Below are 19,244 nucleotides of genomic sequence, written 5' to 3' on the forward strand. Positions count from 1 at the left end.
AAAGATGCAGGTGTTGCTGGAATTCTGAGTACCTCTAAGCCCTAGAAGTATAGAACTTCAGGCCTGGAGGCCAAATTCAGCTCTGATCCCCATCCAGTTCCCTGGGGTTTCCCAAACGGCTATGCCCCCTCCTGTTTCTGACCACCATTCTTTGGTGGTCTAACAGCTTTTGCACAGTTTTTTCCCTACCCCAGAAGGCTGAAATGCCCATCCTTAGGCTTAGTTACAGGGAGGTAAGAGCTTTGCACTAAAAGCTACTGCTATTTTTGGCCCTGACCATTTTTTTCCTGTTTAACATGGGAATATGCACCCCAAGAGATTCCCTGAAGCAGGCCTAAATCTACAAGTCGGAGACACAGGATGATTTCTGGATGGGCCAAGGCAGCCATAACATTCAGGTGTACAGGACACATACAAAGTGATAAGGGAGGCTGAGGTAATGAGAAACTCCAAGTAACAAGCATCATTTTAACTGATAAAGGTAGGAGCTTCAGCAAATGTTAATTGGTAGAAATAGTTGTGAACAGGCCTATTAAGGAGACCTGTACTGCAGCAAATTATAGCCAACCAAAGTAGAGTTTCTGGCATCCTTTGTGCAGGAAGATATATAAATGATGTGAAAATGGGACTCTGCAACCGTGAGATGCAGGAGACCTTTATTTTGCAAATTAAATCCTTTTCCCCCCTCTTACTCCCTTGTCATGTATGATTGGGCTGTGATGCCAAGGCAGAAACCCACTGTGGCTAACATACAGGCTGTCAACCTGGTGTTCTCCTGCTGTTTTGAACTACAGTTCCCATCAGTCTCATGCAGCACTGCCAGTAATTATTATGGGAATTTTAATCCAGTGCATAGCTAAGTGCAGACGCTACAACCCCCATTCAGGGGATGACTATGAATTGAATGTGGGTTATCAATGAACCATGGATTATCATTGTTGAAGTGTGGGTTATTTTGATGTCTGAACCTAACAGCACTGATTACACATGGTTTGTTAACCACAAATAACCACTGAAGAGAACACAAGGTTTGTTATTAGGTTGTGAATTGAGGGTATTTCATAGCTAACAAGCTATGGTTTATTAGCATAGCTGGATTCAGACCACACAATAACCAATATTTCAAGAACCCACAGTTCAGTGACAACCCACTCTCAACCCATACTTGATCTTTGAGTGCAGGTTGAACAAACCAGAACTAGCATAAGAGAGGGCTTGGGTTAATCATCCCTTATGTTACTCTGTCGTCGTCGTCATCATGATCATCATCTGGCATTTATATCCCTCCTTAATTCTCTTGTGAGGAACCCAAAGCAGCTTACATGCCTCCATTTTATTCTTACAACAAGAATCCTGTGAGGTAAGTTAGGTCCCAGGTAAATGACTGGTCCCAAGTCACTCGGTGAGCTTCATGGCCAAATGGGGACTAGAATCCAGATCTCCTAGGTCCCTGGTCCAACACTCTTAACCACCACCCCACAATGGGATCCATGAGTAACACTGGCTTCTTTGAGTAAAACTCAGAAGCCTAATTTTCACCACATTAACTTGACAGAACAAGGAATATCAGCGAATTACTCTAGCAGTCTGGCAGAAAAACATCCTAGAGCAGAGCTTCTATGCATTCCCCTTTACTACACCAGTGAGCAAAGTCCTGGCAAAGTTTGTTATGAATGATGTGTGCCTGCTCCTTATCAAAGTGCCAAAGAAAGAAAGAGAAATGTAGCTCTAGAAAAAGAGATGGGACGGCTTAGCACACAAAATAGTTCCAAGTATTGTTGCATACCACAGCAGACAGGAAGGCATGCACGCAAGCAAGCAGGCAACTTTACAAAAACCTCTCTCTGTAATCTCTTTTCAAGCAGTTAGTATTCACTTTGTGGCAGGAACTGACAGTTCAAAGATCTAGCTGAGAGTGAGCCTGCAACTTTTTGAGCTCAGAGAGAACAGCTTCCAAGCTGTTAAAATGCCCCAATACAGCTAATCCTGCCAATATCTAGGAAACAGCCTGCTGAACACAAGATTAACCCCCCACCCCAGTTTTGTGTAAACACAGAATTCACGTGCAATGTGTTGGTATGCAGCCAGGTACAAATGTAGTGCTGTTAATCCTATGAAACAACCCCACCAAAGTGCAGATTCCACTGTTCAATGGAGAGGTCCGCACACTTGGCATCTGGAAGCAGGGTGTGATTCTTGGGAGTTCCACCACGTCCACTAAGGACTAGGCACGCTTGTGGAAAGAGAGCCAAAGCTGTGTGTCAGTCCTGTTGGACTGGCAGGAACCCAACATTTCCTGTTGGGAAGATCGGAGATCTGTGGGAGGCAACCAGAACCTTGTTGTGTTTGGGAAGTATGAAATTTGTTTACGAGCGTGCCTGAGGTTTGAAAGGAAGTTGGGCATGACTCACAGGTCTTTACCATCCACGCTGGCACGCCTGCCTAAATTTTGAAGCAACATCTTAATAATCCCAGTGTTCAAAGGGCAGGCTCAATGCACTTTTAGTAACTGTTGAAGAGGGAGGATTTTGTCCGTTCTTCAGCATCAGGTGCTGGGAAACACAAGAAGCCACCTTAGACTAAACCAGACCTTGTGCATGTGTTGCTGTCTATTTGGACTGGTAGCAATTATCACCAGCCGTCATCTCCATCATCTGCTATTGAGTTTTTTCATCTGCAGTTGCCAGGGGTTGAACCTGAGATATTTTGCAAGAAAAGCATCTTTCCTACCACTGTTGCAGGGCTCCTCCCCAAAGATCTTGATACATCTGATGCAAAATTTCCCTGAAAGAGAACAAACATATATGCAAAATGTAAACGTAAAAAAAATAAATCAAAAGAATAAAGAACACACACATGCAGACATTTAAATGTATAACTTAAATACAAGTTTCAGCAAAAGCAGGCCCACTATATCTGTATGCCCATTTGAGAATGGCTTCCCTATGTCATCAACTCAAATACTGAAAGTGTCATTTGGTCTTATATCTATCACCTTATAGAAGGTGAGGTTTTCTGTTTCCAGTGTCATCTTTTATCTGACAAAAGGATTTGCATGGAGGATGTCTCGGTCTGCTCGCGGTCGGAACCAGACACGCCAGGATACCTGAGCCAGCCAAGCCGGTGCCCGCAGCCAAGAAGGGCTCCAAGAAGGCCATCACCAAGACGCAGAAGAAGGGCAACAAGAAGCGCAAGAAGAGCCGCAAGGAGAGCTACTCCATCTACTTGTACAAGGTGCTGAAGCAGGTGCACCCCGACACCGGCATCTCCTCCAAGGCCATGAGCATCATGAACTCCTTCGTCAATGACATCTTCGAGCGCATCGCGGCCGAGGCGTCTCGCCTGGCGTACTACAATAAGCGCTCCACCATCACCTCCCATGAGATCCAGACGGCCGTGCGCCTCCTGCTGCCTGGCGAGCTGGCCAAGCACGCCTTCTCCGAGGGCACCAAGGCCGTCACCAAGTACACCAGCTCCAAGTAGTAGCGGTGGCGGAGAGCACAGCACGAGCAGCGCGGACCCAACGGCTCTTTTCAGAGCCACGCCACTGCTTCGGAAAGGCTGGATTCACTGGGGGTAAAAGGTACCTGCCAGGTGCCTTGCCTGGTTCCGATTTGCGCGCTGTTTTGCTGTAAAAGTATCTAAACTATGGTTCTCGGGATATGGTAAAAGGTACCTGTACGTGCCTAGAAGCATTTCGTAGTGAAGGGGTTAGAGAATAAATAGGGATAATGTTAAAAGTATCTTTTATATTATTTATTTTATATTGTTATTTTTAGATTGTTGCTATTGTATTTTTCTTCAGGTTGTGAGCCGCCCCGAGGCTTCGGTGAATGGGGCGGCATATAAATGTTTTAATAAATAAATAAATAAATGATTTAACTTCCAAGAATCATGTAAATAATTTAAAAGAATGTGTAACCAGAAAACATTTCAATACAAAATGTATCAGTATTATTTCCATGAAAAAGAGGTGACTAATGGACATTGCCAAAACATATGACTAAAAGAACTTATAGCAGTGTTGTACCTCCAGTAAGTCTTCCTCTTACAGCTTCCTCTTTTATGCACAGTCAGAAGTATGACAACTTCATCCTAGGAAATAGAACCAGTGTACACATTTCATATAGTTTCATTCTCCCTTCCACTTGTCATGTGGCCTCATGCTTTACTCATCTGCAGCAGAGTCTCCTGTTAAAGTAGAACTGGGGCTGAGCTTCTCAGCCCACTCCTGACATTGCTTCCCTGTGCTAATCTGTGCATTGAGCATGTCTGACTGCAAAGGCAGCTGCAGCATCTATGTGGCCAAATTACCCATACAACCAGTTCATGAAGCCCTTATGCACACCCCTAAGGAAATGATTCTAAGAGCAGTGCATGAAATGCAGTGCTGTTCCCACTTCAAAATCTATATGGGGATAATGATACTGATAGTGATGGCCACCACCCCTTTTGCGGCTGCTGTTCCCACACCCAGAGCTACCTCCTTCTGGCCACTTGATTTCTAATCATGCTCATTTCTATTCATATTCATTCAATGGGCACTGGACTGAAGAAGGATGGCAGGCTTGGTGGCAAAGGAGACACAGGGGGATGATTTCTGGATGGGCCGAGGCAGCCATAACCTTCAGGCATGCAGGACACGTGCGAAGTGATAAGGGAGGCTGAGGTAATGAGAAACTGCAAGTAACAAGCATAGTTTTAACTGATAAAGGTAGGAGCTTCAGCAAATGTTAATTGGTAGAAATGGCTGTGAACAGGTGTATTAAGAAGGCCTGTGCTGCAGCAAATTATAGCCAACCAAAGTAGAGCTCCTGACATCCTTTGTGTGGGAAGGTATATAAATGATGTGAAAAGTTTGAACGGGGCTCTCTGCAACCGTGAGATGCAGGGAACCTTTATTTTGCAAAAAAAAATAATTTTTTTTTACTCTTACTCCATTGCTGTGTATCATTGGGCTTGTACACTGGGACAGAATCCCATTGTGGCCAACAGTAAATAATAAGTTGGGGAAAATGGCAGATAGAAGAAGAGCTGGCCAAGGAAAAATATGTGTCAAATGCACAGCATTCCCAACTGGAAAAAACAGCATTCCCAGCATTCCCTCTGGAGAGGCAACAAAGGTACAAAGGACTGTGGGGTGCCAGTTTTGCCACAACACTCCCCAGAAGACATACTGCCCTGGGTCAGAAGACTGAGGAGGAGGGAGGGACAGAGAAAACCCACAAAATGCCTGCAGCTCCATTCGGTACTCATATAAAGAGCCCTCACTATGTGGCTTAATAGCCCCTGGGCTTAGCATGTTGTACAAACACTTTCTTTGACAAAACCAGTCATAGTTTTTAATACTTTCACGAGTCCTGCTGTATGGAGAGGCTGAGCTGAATCAGCGTGAAATCTGTCTTCCACCATGAAGCTCACTGGCCACCATTCCTCAGCGACAGCTCTCCTACATGGTTGTTATGAGAATAAAACAGGGTGGGGAAATGCTGGCTTCCTTGGGCTCCTTAGAGGAAAGGTGTGATAAAAATGTAATGCAGACTCTCCCATTGCACAACTTCCTCTCCAGTGTGGCCCCGAGGAGGAATGACACTTTGGAGCATTCCACCCGCCTTTGCACTAATTGTGTGTCTGCCTCTAATTCTGAGTTGAAGAGCTGGCTGAACTCAGTGCTCATCCAGGAACGATGAAGGCCACCCTTGGTGTTTGCCTCCTCTCAGCACTCATAGCTGGAGGTGAGTATCTCATTCAATGGTTATGGCAATAACTGTGATATGGGGGCATTGGTTTGATGCCGACACATGCTATGTGTGCGTGAGTGTATGCAGAACTAATTGCAGAATAAATTCACTGAGATTCCTTTCTAGAAATATATCCTATATCTTCACTCTCTCTTCTCATTCGGTAGACTATGCCCCTTATTTTAGAATATTATCCCTCTAGAGCAGCCTTCCGCAACTTTGTGCCTGCCAGATACATTTGGACTGCAACACCCAGAACTCCCAGTCAATGACCCTTCTGGATGGGAATTCTGGGAGTTGCTGTCCAAATGCCTCTGAAGGTAACCAGGTGCTCCAGGGTTCATAATTCTTGGAACTCTTTGCTTGGGGTAGAGCTTGTCTACTCTGTTACAATGTTTTGCAGGATGGCAAAGACTTTCCCACTCTGTTCACTAGACAGATGAGTTTCCATCTGATGCCTTGCTCTTTTTGCTCTCTGTTTTTCTTAAATGGAACATTCTTTGTTGTTGTAGGCATTGTTTGAAATTCATTGTGTTCTATGGTTGCTTTGCATTGTTGTTAATCATCCCGAGTGGCATGTAAGCACCGGGTACATTTTAGGATAAATAAAGTAATTGTATGACCATTAAAAAATATGTCTTCCTACAGACCACTGATGATGGTTGTAACAGCTGTTCATAGCAATGTTTGAAATATAGCCAGTATTTATTCATAAAATATGCTCATTTATCAGAGAGTAAATCCCACTGAATGCAAACAAACTTAATTCTAAGAAGACATGTATAACAGGGGCACTGAACCTTAGGTCTGTAGGTCTGCAGCCCATGTGAGGTCCCAATTTGGTCCCAATTTCATCAGATAGACACACCCCTTCCCCTGGCCCCTCTCACTTTCCCCAGCCACCAGTCTTGTGGGGGGGGGCGGGTGTCCCAGCTTTTGCATGCTTTTTAACCCCTATTCAAAAAGTTAACATTCGTGAGGCTTAGTTATTTACAGTAAGAGATTTAAACTAAAATACACTAGTACTTTTTGTGCAACTACGGTTGAGCTGGATTCCACCAATGACTGGGATGCAGTCCCTGAGAATGTCTCCCAGTTAGAGTTTGGTCCTTGGACTGAAAGAAGTTGAAAAGCCTCTGATGCATAGGATTTTTCTGTAAACTGAATGCCCCCCTAAATCCATGTCATAAGTCTCCTGAGAACTGCAGTTACTGTGAGGGCCTTTCAGCCCTAACTTTGTTGCTGGGAAGTTGTGATCATTCTTCAACAATAGCTTTCCAAATATTCCCAAATGTTTTCTGACTTCTGCACAGAAAGCATTTGCACAAATGTAATTTGCCTGAATTGGAAGGGACCTACACCCAGGAAACAAGTCCAAAGAGGCAAATGGTTGTCCTGTGTGATTTTATGAACTTTCCTCTTCAGACTTATTTGATTGGATTTTTCTGTGCCTGACTATTTTTAACTATTTTGAGATCTGGGTGGATGATGTCTTCATGCTGAGCTGTTAATCTGGTCAAATTCCCAATAAGATTCTTTCTAGATGTTTCCTGCTGTCTGGGGCAAGCCTTTATCTGGGTGGAAGGCCGCAAGTGTCTGCCACTGATATACTAAGAATCCCATTTATCCCATTATTTGAAGATATCAAATAATACATAAATAAATTTATGTATTCCATCCTTATTTTATTAATTTATTTAGTTCAAATACATTTTTTCATTTAAATTTTGGCAATGAGACTTAGTGGCTCTCCTATCGCCGGACAATGGCTGGGTTTGCTTTGCGCCTTCACCAGGGAACCACCACCAGGGTGGCTTCTTTTTCTTTCCCCTGTTCAAGCCAGTTGTGTGCTGCGTGATTCGCCTAATTATCCTTGCAGCGCAAGGGCTGTTGTGTCATTCAGCCACGGTGAAGAGGGTCGCAGGGGGCAGCTTCGAAACCACCTCAGGGCCCTCCAACAAGCCACGAGTTCTGGGATACTTTGGAAGCCAACCCTGTCGTGCACCTTAGCAGGCTGAAGCAGCATAGCAGTGTGTCCACAAGGGGAAGCAGGCAATTCATGTAGCCCGCTAGTTGCACAGGTGTGCAGGACATTCCTAATCTCAGGAGCCAGACCAGGGGCTGAGGCATCACAGTTCTGCACAGCTTTTATTTCACTTGCCATTAGGAAGAGCAGAACAAATCATGCAGATTTGTCTAATTTACATTGCATTACAATTCTTTACTGCAGAAATAGGATGTTTTAAAAAAGTTCTGTCAACAACAATCTTGGAAAGTAGCTCAAGCTTACAATCAGTGGCTCACCTAAAGCTGGTAAGAATGTCCCTTAGCTGAGGATGAGCAGGTATATAAACCAGAACAACAGGCTATGTCCTCCGGGAATCTTGGCTCCTCTTAAGAACTTTATCAGACAGGTTTATTATCATTCCTCTTGGCCACACTACTAGCATCAAGCATGGACATTGCAAGGTGCTTCCATCCAGGTGGCCTTTTGGGCTTCCTTTGCAGCATCAGCACCAAGGGTTGAATGGTTGGGACCTGCCAAGGGCCACACCCAAGCAGGGCCCACTGCCAAGAATCCCTTGGACCTGCTCTTCTGCACTGCTGCAGCCCGCTTGTTCACCCACCTCTTACTCTGGTTCAGACAACACTTGCAGTGAAGGAGCAGTGGATGCCACTGCTTGCTTGCTTAGTGGCAGTAACGATGAGAAAGAGGAGGCAGCAGCTTGCAACCACGGTGGTGAGAAGATAGACTCACTGAGGGAGGGAGGCCACTGGGGACATCTTGCCCAATGACCCTTCCAAAGCCTAGTGCTTGCTCTGTTAAGTTTGATGGCAATACAAATGCTGAGCATGTATCACACTTGATCTACTTTTCCTCCCAATCCTTTTAAAACATGCAGGTCTACACACACACCCGTAATGCCTCTGAGTTCATGATGCAGACCATTTTTGACCTTGTCAGATAGGTATTTATTTTCAGGAAAATATATATGAGGCCTAAGAGGGGGCTTCCATTCTGAGAACACTCCAGCCCCAGTTCTAAAACATGTTTGAGAAGACTACAATGACTGACAGTTGATAAAAACAATTCAAAGCTTTCCCCCTTTCCTCTTATTTATTTAAAATATGTCTATGCCACCTATTCTACCAGTACATCCCTTGGCATCCCTCCTCTTCCCTCCTCTCTCAATTTTTCGTCTTCTTCCAGGGACTGCTTTGCAATGTGAAGTTTGCACAGGTCTAAGCCACAACTGTACTGGTGAAATCGAGACTTGTGCTCCAGAACATGATTTTTGTGGCATCACTATGTTTGAAAGTGAACGGGGTAAGCAGCACCACAGAATGTGTTTTCCATTAAAATAGGTGTAAGAATTTCAGAATTCAGTATATGGTACTCAGGTTTTGTTGTTGCAGAGATGGTTTGCTATAGGTTTCCATCTTATTAAGAGCCTTATCCGAGAAGGAACTTTTTCTATGGTAGTTTCTGCCTAGCTAGTATAGGCTTTCCTTTTAACACCAGTAGTATCTAGAAACTCAGGATGGAATTTTAAACTTTATGCTTTAGTTTTATGGACTAAGTATTTTATGGTACTGTGCTTTCTTTATGCATATTGAGGTTCATTTTGAAATCTGCTTCAAGACTGGCTGGGAAGCAAATAATAGCAACACTATTTTTTAAAAAAATTATGTATATATGTATTTCATTTCTATACCACCCACAGCCAAAGCTATCTGGGCAATTTACAGCAAAGTATAAAAATGGTAAAATATAATAGATAAAACATTTACAACATTTTAAAAATAATTTAAAATACCATAAAGAAACATTAAAAGTCAAGAGAAAGACAATAAAAATGACCCACCCAAGATTTAAAAAAGGTACCTGGCTAACTATATCAGGCCCCTGAATGACCAGGAGAGTATTTAAAGGCCTCTGCAGAGATGGTTGTCTTAACCTGGCACTGAAAAGATGGCAAATTTGGTGCCAGGCAGGCTACAGCAGGAAGGTTGTCCCAAAGATGGGGGGGGGGCACCACAGAAAAGTTCCCACTTCTAGTTGCCAACCTCTGAGCCTCTTAAGGGTTTAGCATCTGAGGAAGGACAAAAGGCTGGTAGATTGAAGTTGGGAGAGGCATTCTGACAGGTATTGTGGTCCCAAGCCATTTAGAGCTTTATAGATTAAGACCAGTACCTTGAATGGGACCAAAAGAATGAAGACTACCTATGCAGACAGACCAGAAGGGGTCTTACATGTTTGGACCTCTGGGTTCCAGTTATTAATCTATCTGCCGCATTCTGCACCAGTTGCAGCTTCAATAAAATTAAATAAACTTGAAAAGCATTGCAATTGCATCAGTGTGAGAAGTGGTTTGCAGAATGGATCTTGAATCTTCCCAGTCCTCTGTGATATGTACGTAGATTTAAATAAAGGTTTCACTTTTGAACCTCTGTCCATCATTGTTGTCTGCTAGAAATCCCCAACTCTTTTCCCCCAATACAGAAGATTTCAAGGTTCATGGCATTGTTAAGAACTGTATTCCATTCAGTGTCTGTGCAGCTGGTTCTGCTGTTATTAACCTGGGTAAAAGGGGAAGATCACGGACAACTGTCTTCTGCTGTAAGGATGACGCCTGCAATACAGTCTCTCCTACTAAATGTAGGTATTCATTCTACTCCCTGATGCAAGACCATTTCCCCATCCCAGAGTCCCTCATGGTTATACGGAGTTTCTGGGCACCAGATTCTAAAGTGACCTGGTGGTGCATTTGGAGAGTTCTCACAAAGCGGCCCCAGGTTTCCTTGGAATTGTTTTCACCTCTACTGTACCCCACAGGTTTAGGTTAAGAAGCAGGGGGTGAGCTTGCTTGTCCTCCTTCAGCCCAGAGGACTTTGTGAAGGCTTCTCCTGAGCTCAAGCAAGAAATGTGGTGGGCCACTTTCAGTCCCACCTGAATCCAAAGCGCTTGACCTCCAAGAATACCATTTGAGTTGAAGGGTGGTGGGTGAAGAAACCTTTCCCTTTATACCCAGACGCTCACGGGGGGTTTGCTAGCTGTCTCACATGACTGAAGCAAGATCTCATCATCCACTAGAGGTGAAATGCAGAGGTGGAATGTCTCTGAGGAGGCCTATTCCCATGTCACAAGAAGCTCTGGGCCATAGTGCAGACCTCCTCAGATTCCCTTCACTCACTGGGTGAAGAATCTGTAGAGGAGGGAAGGGGCAGATAATTACCCATCTTAGCTTGCCCTCACTTCCCCTCCTCCTCATCTTCTTCCCCTAAGCCCCAATTTTGCTTTATTATGTGAACAAAACACCCACAAAACAGGTCTCTGCCTTCAGTCGGTTATAATCTATGGCCATCTATTATTCAGTGCAGTCAGTCCTTTCCCACCCTCTCAACCCTTTTGCTTTTATCCCCATGTGGAGAAGGGCAGGATTTTTGGAAGAAATTGCGGTGGAAGCTCTAACCTCTTGCCTCCTAGCATGCATTGATTCCGATCTGAATCATGGCTTTAAAAATAAAAGGTTCAGCTTCATGGCACACAATTAAAGTAATGTGGAATGATTTGACCCCGTAATTGTACATTTATGAAGAGCTGATCATCTAGACACTGCGGTGTGTCTAAGCATGACTAATGACTAATAAGCATGCTCTCGAGCTGGGCATGCCCTTCCATCTCAGGGGGTGAGGTTCCTGTGGGTTAGCAATGCAGCAAGTATCACACACACCGCAAAAGCTATTCTGATGCCCCTTTGCCACACGGTTCTGTTCTGCACGCAGGGTGTCCTTCCAAGAAGCTGACTTTCTCTTCCTGTTTGTTCAGTGCCCCTGTTAGATACCAGACTCAATGGCATGCGGTGCCCGGCCTGCTATGCGACATCTTCTGAACCGTGCAGTGAAGACACTGTTGATTGCACAGGATTGGAGTCCCAGTGCATCGATTTGGCTGCATACGTAGATTTGGGTAATTTGTGCAAACATGGGTGCTTTTGATGGGTGTTCTTACATGTCTTAACCATTATTTCCATATCAGAAACCTACCTCAGGTTTTTAAAGATAAAATTATACAGAGACCCTAAGACATGCAAGAGATCAAGCCGAAGACTGCTAGATCTTGTAGGCACCCAAGTAGACTTTCTACAGGAATGTGAGCCAGGATCTCAAGCCATACTAAGGACCGGTGTGCTGAACTTCACTAGCAGCCTTTCTGTGCTCCTAGTGGAGCTTGGGTTGTGCACTTATGATTCCTCACTCACAGTAACCTGAGGGAGCATTACATGATGTGGCCATCCTGCACAATCTCTCCTGTTCTTGGCAACCACTTTCGCAGGGTTGTTTCCTAAGGAGGAAAATTCAGTACGCTGATGAAATGAAACTCTGGAATATTTGGACAATTCTGGGGGTGCAGTGGGACATATAGAAAGGCACAGAAAGGAAATACCCAGGAGAAAAAATAATGAAAAGAAGCCAATCTCAATCCTATAAGGAATCTGGAAACACAGGAAGTGGATTTAAAGCTTCAGGTAGAAAAGCCTGCAAGGAAAATGCAGTTTTGATCAAATTGGAGGGAGAAATGTGTTGTGTGTGTGAGAGTGTGACTAATGCACAAGAATGTGTGCACACAGATAAATATGCGTGCACAGGTTCCACCCAGGTTCTGCCTTCCATGAGAACAAGGGTCCATCTTGCTGCCCATGTTTTGGGAATGTTCCCCTCATGTCACCCCAATCAAGAGGGCCTCCTGACTGTATAGCATTTTCAGGAGGCTGGGCATGGAAAATATGGCTTGGGAAGTCCACTTCTATCAGTGCAGCACAAACCTGGATCCAGCACACACATGTGCACATATACTTTAAATCATAATTTTGCTTTGAGTCCATCAAAAAGGCATCCACAAGAGACCTCTTCACACTCATCGACAACATATGGAACAGGGGAAAACACACATGTAGAGCCAACACATGCCTTCTGCCCATCCACACCTTCTTTGCCCTTGCAGAATGTTGGCAAGGAAGGTGTGCACACACAGCTGTGTATGCAAAGATGGTACACACCAGCAAGAACCCCAGTCATGTTTCATTTATGCAGCAGAAGTCCTTCCTGTGTCCCAAAGCAAAGGCGGAATTGGGGGCACTGCTTTTACAGCAGAACATTGTCTCCCTTCATTATTAGTTATGCTTATGAGTAAATATGATTATTCACTTCACTGAACAGAAAATTCCCTTGGGATTGCATCTGCTAACCCTGCACCCTCCAGACATTCTTTGCTGCAATTCCTACATTCCCTGTCTATTAAGCATGATCGAACTGATGGGAGTTAAGGTATGGAAGAGATCTGCTGGACAGCAGCTTGGAGAAGAGCAACGGTATCTATCCAGCATGTCCCAGTGCTGATGCTTGCCCTCCCCACTTAAAAAAAGAAGTCTGGCCTGGCATTCGGTGCAGTGCCTAAAGGCAGCATCTAACCACCATATGCGTTTCTAACAACACATTTCATATTTATGCCACTCAGTAGCCAAGGCTCTCTGAATGAGTCAGAGTTCATAAATACAGGCATGATGCCCTCTAGAAATGCTATATTGGGGGCATTGTGGGAAGGTAAAATGGCAGCTTGAACCACCTACTTGGTGCTGTTCTTGTCCACCACAGCCAGCCAGCCAAGATGCAGCACTAGAGAAAGGGAACTGCCTGAGTATATTTTGCTCAGAACATCCTAGGACTTTGCATCAGTTCTGCTCCTTGGGATTAGGAGTCATGGGAGGGACAAACAAGGAGTAAATTCTCCTCAGCATCTAGGCAGATAGAATAGAGAGACAGCAGCTTTCCCATGAGTATATCTGCACAGCAACATTATCATTTTGGTTACACCATGAAAAACTAAACCTAATTTTATATACCAAATAAGTTAGCCAGGCAAATATGTTGTTCTTTGTTCCTACTTGTTGGGCTCTGCCACTGCCCTAGTTGATTCTGCTATCTGCAGCATTTTTAAACATACCGCAAGTTAAAGATATTTACATTACAAATTTGTTTTATTATACTTGATTATTATCCTGTCTTTCAAAAAACAAAATCCAAGGTAGTTATCAATCAATCAAAAGAAAAGCACAAAGCATATTTGTCCTACCTGAAAGTGGATAGTGCCAGGCAGGATAATCTTTAGTTGGCATTTGAGAAATGTTTTTATGATTAACTGTTGCCCCCTTGTGGCAAACACCCATCTCATTCCAAAATGCATTACTTGTTTAATGCCTTTATTAGGTGATCGAAGATGTGCAAGCTTTCATGATCTCATTAGGCAGGATCTACGAAAAATCAAAGGTGGGCATGGGAGGAATAGGAGGAGGAAAAAGTCAGACTTAATGCTGGAGTTACGCTGTACGGTCAAGTCTTAAGATAAAATGGAGGGAGAGAACTAGCATGCTTTCCAACGGGCTCTACCAGGCCATGCAACTGTTTGGTTTTCACCTGGAATTGCCCCAAGGAGTGCTTGGAACAAGAAAGAAGCAAACAATGGTTGATCCTCTGGGCTTTTAAAATGTACAGTCCAGTAGTTACTAAAAGCCCCTCTCCTATCTTGTTGTCTTTCTTGCTACCAGGTAAAGGGTCTGAAAAAGTTGCCATGAAGGGCTGTGCTAGCCAGGCTGTTTGCGCTACAGATGCAGGAGGTACAACAGCATTCACGGGAGCCAGTTCAGCAATTACAAAGCTTGAATGCAGGGCAGCCTCCGCCAGCATAGCCACCGTACCTTCCGGAGTAAGTGGAAGTCTCCTTTTGGCCACTGCTGGGCTCCTGCTAATTAAGCTCTGACCCCAAGCAATCAACTGTGTTCAAGAACAAGTGGAGGAAAATGCCAAGCTGAAGCCTTTGGACGACTCTGGACAACCGGGATGACCTCAGCATTGGCTCTGTCGTTTGTTAAGGACTGCAGCATGCTATTTGTGGTTGCTTCATGTCTCAGGCACAAATTAAGGAAAGATATTACTTAGCTAACAGTTGTATTGATGTATGGTTTGAAGCAGCCACCACAGTATCACAGTGACCACCGTATCAGAACTCGTGGTCATAAACATTGATGTCATACTGTTAAAAGTAGCGCACTGATGTACCAGATGATCTCAACTGAAAAAACAAAAACAAAAAACTGTTGCTTATGTCCTGGGGTCATTATCTGCCATATTAATTAGTCAATTCAGCTTATGCACCTCCTTGGAAAGAGAGGTACATAAGCCAAGACTAATTAATATGGGCAAGAGGCCAAGACTATTTAAGCCACACCTTTGGGCATGGAAGACTTTGACTTTTAATTTGAGGTGGCCATAGAACCTTTGGCCCAAGCACCTAATTCCATTTTAGAAAAGTGTTCAGGGTTGGCAATCCAAAAACATCAGCATGTATCACAATAAATCTCTTCTCATTAGTAACTAAGCAAGCTTTAACAAAGGCATGTCAAACTTTCAGAATGGTGGGGAGGGGGGAATGGCACAAAAGTCAAGAAGCCACTGAAGGTTCATTGGTTGGGGGAACAGGGGAAGGACAGGGGAAGCAAGCAAGGCATTCTGAAATCGTCAGAACTTGTTTCCTTTGTTTCCTCCCTTAAGCAAGGAGGTGCAGTGGCTGTAATTATTCAGTGCAGAGGATAATCGCTTTAAAGCACCATGGTTCTTCCCTGTTCAATAGGAACAAACCACAAGGGCATATAGATCTGTGCCGAGTACTTTTCCCACCGCACCAAGAGCCAGTTCACACCAACCTTTCAGCTAGAGGCAGCTCTGGAGTCTGGCCAGATTGTGTTCCTAAAGACTGGTTGAGCTGGTCTGACATATATCGACACTAAATGCTGAAGTCAACTCACAGCCTCCTTCGACATCAGGTTCCCCTTGCTTTTTCTAAACCACTGTGCCTACACGCAATTGATATTAAAGTAGTGCACCAAACTGATTAAACGTTTGATTGAATAACAATTTGGTTTTGGACTACTTTTTCTATTTTCTAAATAGTAAAATCAATAACAAAGTAAAACACAGGACATGGATTGGTTTGCTATTTATTGAAGCTTTAAGGAGATTATATTCTTTCTGTGCGTGCTTTACAGCCTCTTTCTGATCTTCTGATCAATGCATTGTTTGATAAATCGCAGCAATAACCAATGATGGTTGTCAAGTCTATCTTGTGTTGTTCTACTTTAGCTGAAATATGGGCAACAATATTCATATTAATTAAATGGACTTCTAAAACATTTTAACTTCTATTGCTTTTCTATTTACAAGAGATGTTTAATTAATTCAGTCTTCAGTGATGGTGGGTTTTAACAGTATTCTGTTTTCAAATTCCCAGCTTGTCATGAAATGTGTGTTTCTATTCACTCATAGCCCCTGTGGGTCATTCATTGCCCCTGTGGGATTAGGGTGGCTTCAGGCTGGCCCATCCTCATTATATAAAGAACATTTTGGTTGAAATAAGGCTTACTTAAGCATGTTTGCCTCACCCTGTCCTGTAATCCGTAAGGATTTTTTCTGCATGAGTCTTTTAACCCACCACTTTACGGAGGCTTTTGCTTTCAGAGCCTTTGTGGATGTCAGGATCTTGGCAGCTCCAGGGCTCCCTCTGCTGAATAAATACCAGAATATCAATCCTGGGACTTGCAGGATTAGTCTCAGGCTCTACTGCAGCTGTCAAGGCCGTGATGAACACCATCCAGGAACCCTGGGGGAATGGCTATTTAAAAGCAGGTTCTTCCTTCCCAAAACCACTTCAGTGGCACTGCTTTAGAGTAGGTTGTAGCCTGTTCTTGCATTTTGTTGGAGAGCTGACTGAACCTGTTCCAGCCAGGCCTTGTCTTGTTATCTTGTTCTCAGGCACCTGCTCCATGCTGTGTTGCCTTGCCTTGCCTTGCCTTGTTTCATGGTATACTCTTGGTTTGACCTTACCCCATTTATAAACACAGTTTGGCCCTACTACTGGACTTGTACTGCCTAGGTCCTTGTGCATCTACCTAGGTTTCTATTGCTCATGTCATGAACCCTAACAATGGAGAGATCAGCTCTTTTACATGTGTTTTCTGTTTTTTCCCCTTCCTTTCTATAGTCTTATCATCATTATTGCACTGCACTGATATCCTTCCTTCCTTTCTCTTCCAAGGAACCTTTCTTCCTTTCCCTTCTGTCCTCACAACAACCCTGTGAGGTATGTTAGGCTGAGAGACCATGATTAGCCCAAAGTCACCCAGTGGGCTTCAAAACTGGACTTCAAAATATCTCAGATCTCCCGAGTCCCAGTCTGGCATGCTTAAGCACTTCAGCACATTTCCCAAGCATAAGGTGGTGCTGCAGAATAGTAGAACTGTCAGAGATACTCAGGCTTCTCATTCCAGATCATGCCACATTTTCCAGGTAATACCACACTTGCGTTGCTCTTTAAAAATACGCTTATAAAGCATGGGAAAGGCCCTGGGCGACAATGACGTCACGTAAAGCATCCATAAACTCCTGTAAGTGCACAATAAATGCCTTATGCAAGCCCTACAGCTCTATGAATGGCCCAGGAGTGTCAAATGCAGTAATATGCTTTGCACTAAGTGGAGCATGATTTGACCAGTGCTTGGATGGGAAACTAGAAGAAACAGTGTAAGCAGCTCTGAGCTTTCAAAAGGGACAGCAGCATTGGGATTCTGAGAGAACCAGCCCATAAACTATTCTTAAATCTCCATCTGCATAAGACATGTTGATGAGTGTTGCAAAAACACAGGTCAGCATCTGATATTAGACTTACTGAGAAAAGAACCATATGAGTAATGGACCTTAAACTGGTCATACCTTATATGGCCTGGGATCACAATACTTGATGGACCATTCCTCCCAACCTGAATCTACCTGGCTACTATGATAAAGACCTGCCTCTGCCTTCTCTGAGAGAACCTTGCTGAGTGGCAACGAGGAGGAGGACCTTCTCAGTGGCAGCCCCCAAATAGGGAACAAGTTCTTCACTGAGGCCTACCTGCTGCCAACGCTACCATCTTTTTGGCATCAGGTTAAGACAGTCCTCTATGACACAGTGTGGTCAGCTACCAAGTTTTGTGATTTAATTTGAGTTAGCTATTGTAATTTTTAAAATTGGTTTATGCAGTTTTATTGCCTGCATTTTTATATTAAATTTCTATTGTGTTTTGTGTGCTGCTGTAAACTACCCAAAGAGCTTCAGCTATTGGGCAGCATAGAAATAAAATTAAGTCACATTCATGTCAATGGGTATACTTTATGTAAGATTAAAAATGGCTATAACCCACAATTAATATAAGGTACTTTCCAGTTCCTATTTACTCAGCCAGTTATCCTGGAATTACTGTAATTTCATTCACTTTTGAGCAATTTGTACATTAACACTGTGGCTTTAGGGTTAATTCTCACTTGAACATTTGTATCTCGGTTCACATTAGAATAACCTCTCCTCTGTGCTCAGCTGAGATTGCTAAGAAATGAACCATGATGGGTATTCAGCCCTTAACAATCTGAGGAGTTCTTTTCCACCCAGCCCTCCTCTCCTGTCTTTTGCATCACCCTAGGAGCATCTCAGACTTTCACTGCGCAGCCCCACAAAACCTGGGGAAGGAAGAGAGACAAAAACAACATCCACCGCACACATGGTTCCATCTCTGCCAGGCCACAGGACAAGCTTTGGATGAGTCAAGTAAGGGCAGATGTGTAGAAGGAGAGATGGGTAGCTCTGCCCTTACCAGCCCCAGGTCGGAGGGCTCTTGGGCAAGCCCCGCTCCACATCTCCTTTCTCACCACCAGTGTCACTTCCTGCTGTTGCTCCTCATCCTCTCTCATTTGCTGCTACCGCTTGCGTGCTTGCAAGGCAAAGACCAAGTGAGCTGTGACAGCTACTGGTCCCCTTCCCACTGCAACGAGATGGGGCAAAAGCAAGAGGCAGAAGGACAAGCAGGCTGGGATGGGGACGAGGAGCAAATGCAGGGAGCTCTTGCAGATGGCTCCTCCTGGGTCCCGGGCAGGTGGTCCAACCATGCCTCTCCTCGCCCGATCTGCGTGTTCGGAGCTCCAAGATGGAAGCGTGGAAGGTTTCTGTACACGTTCAAAGGAGGCTATGCCTGGAAGTGCAGCGGTATAGTGTTAGTCTAGGACTAGGACTAGGAAGACCCGGGTGTCCACTCAGCCAGGACGTTCCCTGGGTGATTTCGGGCCAGTCGTTCTCAGCCTAACCTACCTCACAGGGTTGTTGTTTGGACAAACTGGAGACCAGCAACACCTTATAGGCCACCTTACGTTCTTTGGAAAAAAGGCAGGAACTAAAAGTAACAATGCTAATTAAAACTAAAATATTAGGGCGTTCGGACCTGGTAATTTTGCGGCTACGCTAAGCTTAAATCTATTCCTATCAGGAAGCAAGTCGTTTGGCTGCTACTTTCCTTTCCCACCTCTCCAGCTTCTATGAGCGAAGAATGGCAGTCCTCTGGCCCAATCAGAGCAGCAAGGCAA

The 19,244-nt window shown here is 44.2% G+C and overlaps 2 protein-coding genes across 2 annotated transcripts; both read left to right on the forward strand.

Annotated features, from left to right (window-relative positions):
• Positions 1-203: 203 nt before the first annotated feature.
• On the forward strand, positions 204-3,483 carry LOC123019966 (histone H2B 1/2/3/4/6-like). The gene is made up of 2 exons (XM_044423256.1): positions 204-233; positions 3,049-3,483. The coding sequence occupies exons 1-2, from the start codon at positions 204-206 to the stop codon at positions 3,481-3,483; spliced, it is 465 nt and encodes a 154-aa protein (XP_044279191.1).
• Positions 3,484-5,686: 2,203 nt separating this feature from the next.
• LOC123019943 (phospholipase A2 inhibitor and Ly6/PLAUR domain-containing protein-like) lies at positions 5,687-14,559 on the forward strand. The gene is made up of 5 exons (XM_044423145.1): positions 5,687-5,735; positions 8,953-9,069; positions 10,246-10,401; positions 11,572-11,712; positions 14,348-14,559. The coding sequence occupies exons 1-5, from the start codon at positions 5,687-5,689 to the stop codon at positions 14,557-14,559; spliced, it is 675 nt and encodes a 224-aa protein (XP_044279080.1).
• The last annotated feature ends 4,685 nt before the right edge of the window (positions 14,560-19,244 follow it).

This window comes from Varanus komodoensis, unplaced genomic scaffold (assembly GCF_004798865.1).
Source record: "Varanus komodoensis strain SLA01 unplaced genomic scaffold, ASM479886v1 scaffold13_3, whole genome shotgun sequence".
Taxonomy (NCBI): domain Eukaryota; kingdom Metazoa; phylum Chordata; class Lepidosauria; order Squamata; family Varanidae; genus Varanus; species Varanus komodoensis.

Bases quoted from the DNA above. Each gene is read 5' to 3' on its own strand.
- LOC123019966 (XM_044423256.1), top strand. From the start codon at position 204: ATGCCCATCCTTAGGCTTAGTTACAGGGAG. The intron at 234-3,048 runs GTAAGAGCTTTG...ATCTGACAAAAG, and splicing joins TTAGGCTTAGTTACAGGGAG to GATTTGCATGGAGGATGTCT.
- LOC123019943 (XM_044423145.1), top strand. From the start codon at position 5,687: ATGAAGGCCACCCTTGGTGTTTGCCTCCTCTCAGCACTCATAGCTGGA. The intron at 5,736-8,952 runs GTGAGTATCTCA...GTCTTCTTCCAG, and splicing joins CTCAGCACTCATAGCTGGAG to GGACTGCTTTGCAATGTGAA. The intron at 11,713-14,347 runs GTAATTTGTGCA...TCTTGCTACCAG, and splicing joins GGCTGCATACGTAGATTTGG to GTAAAGGGTCTGAAAAAGTT.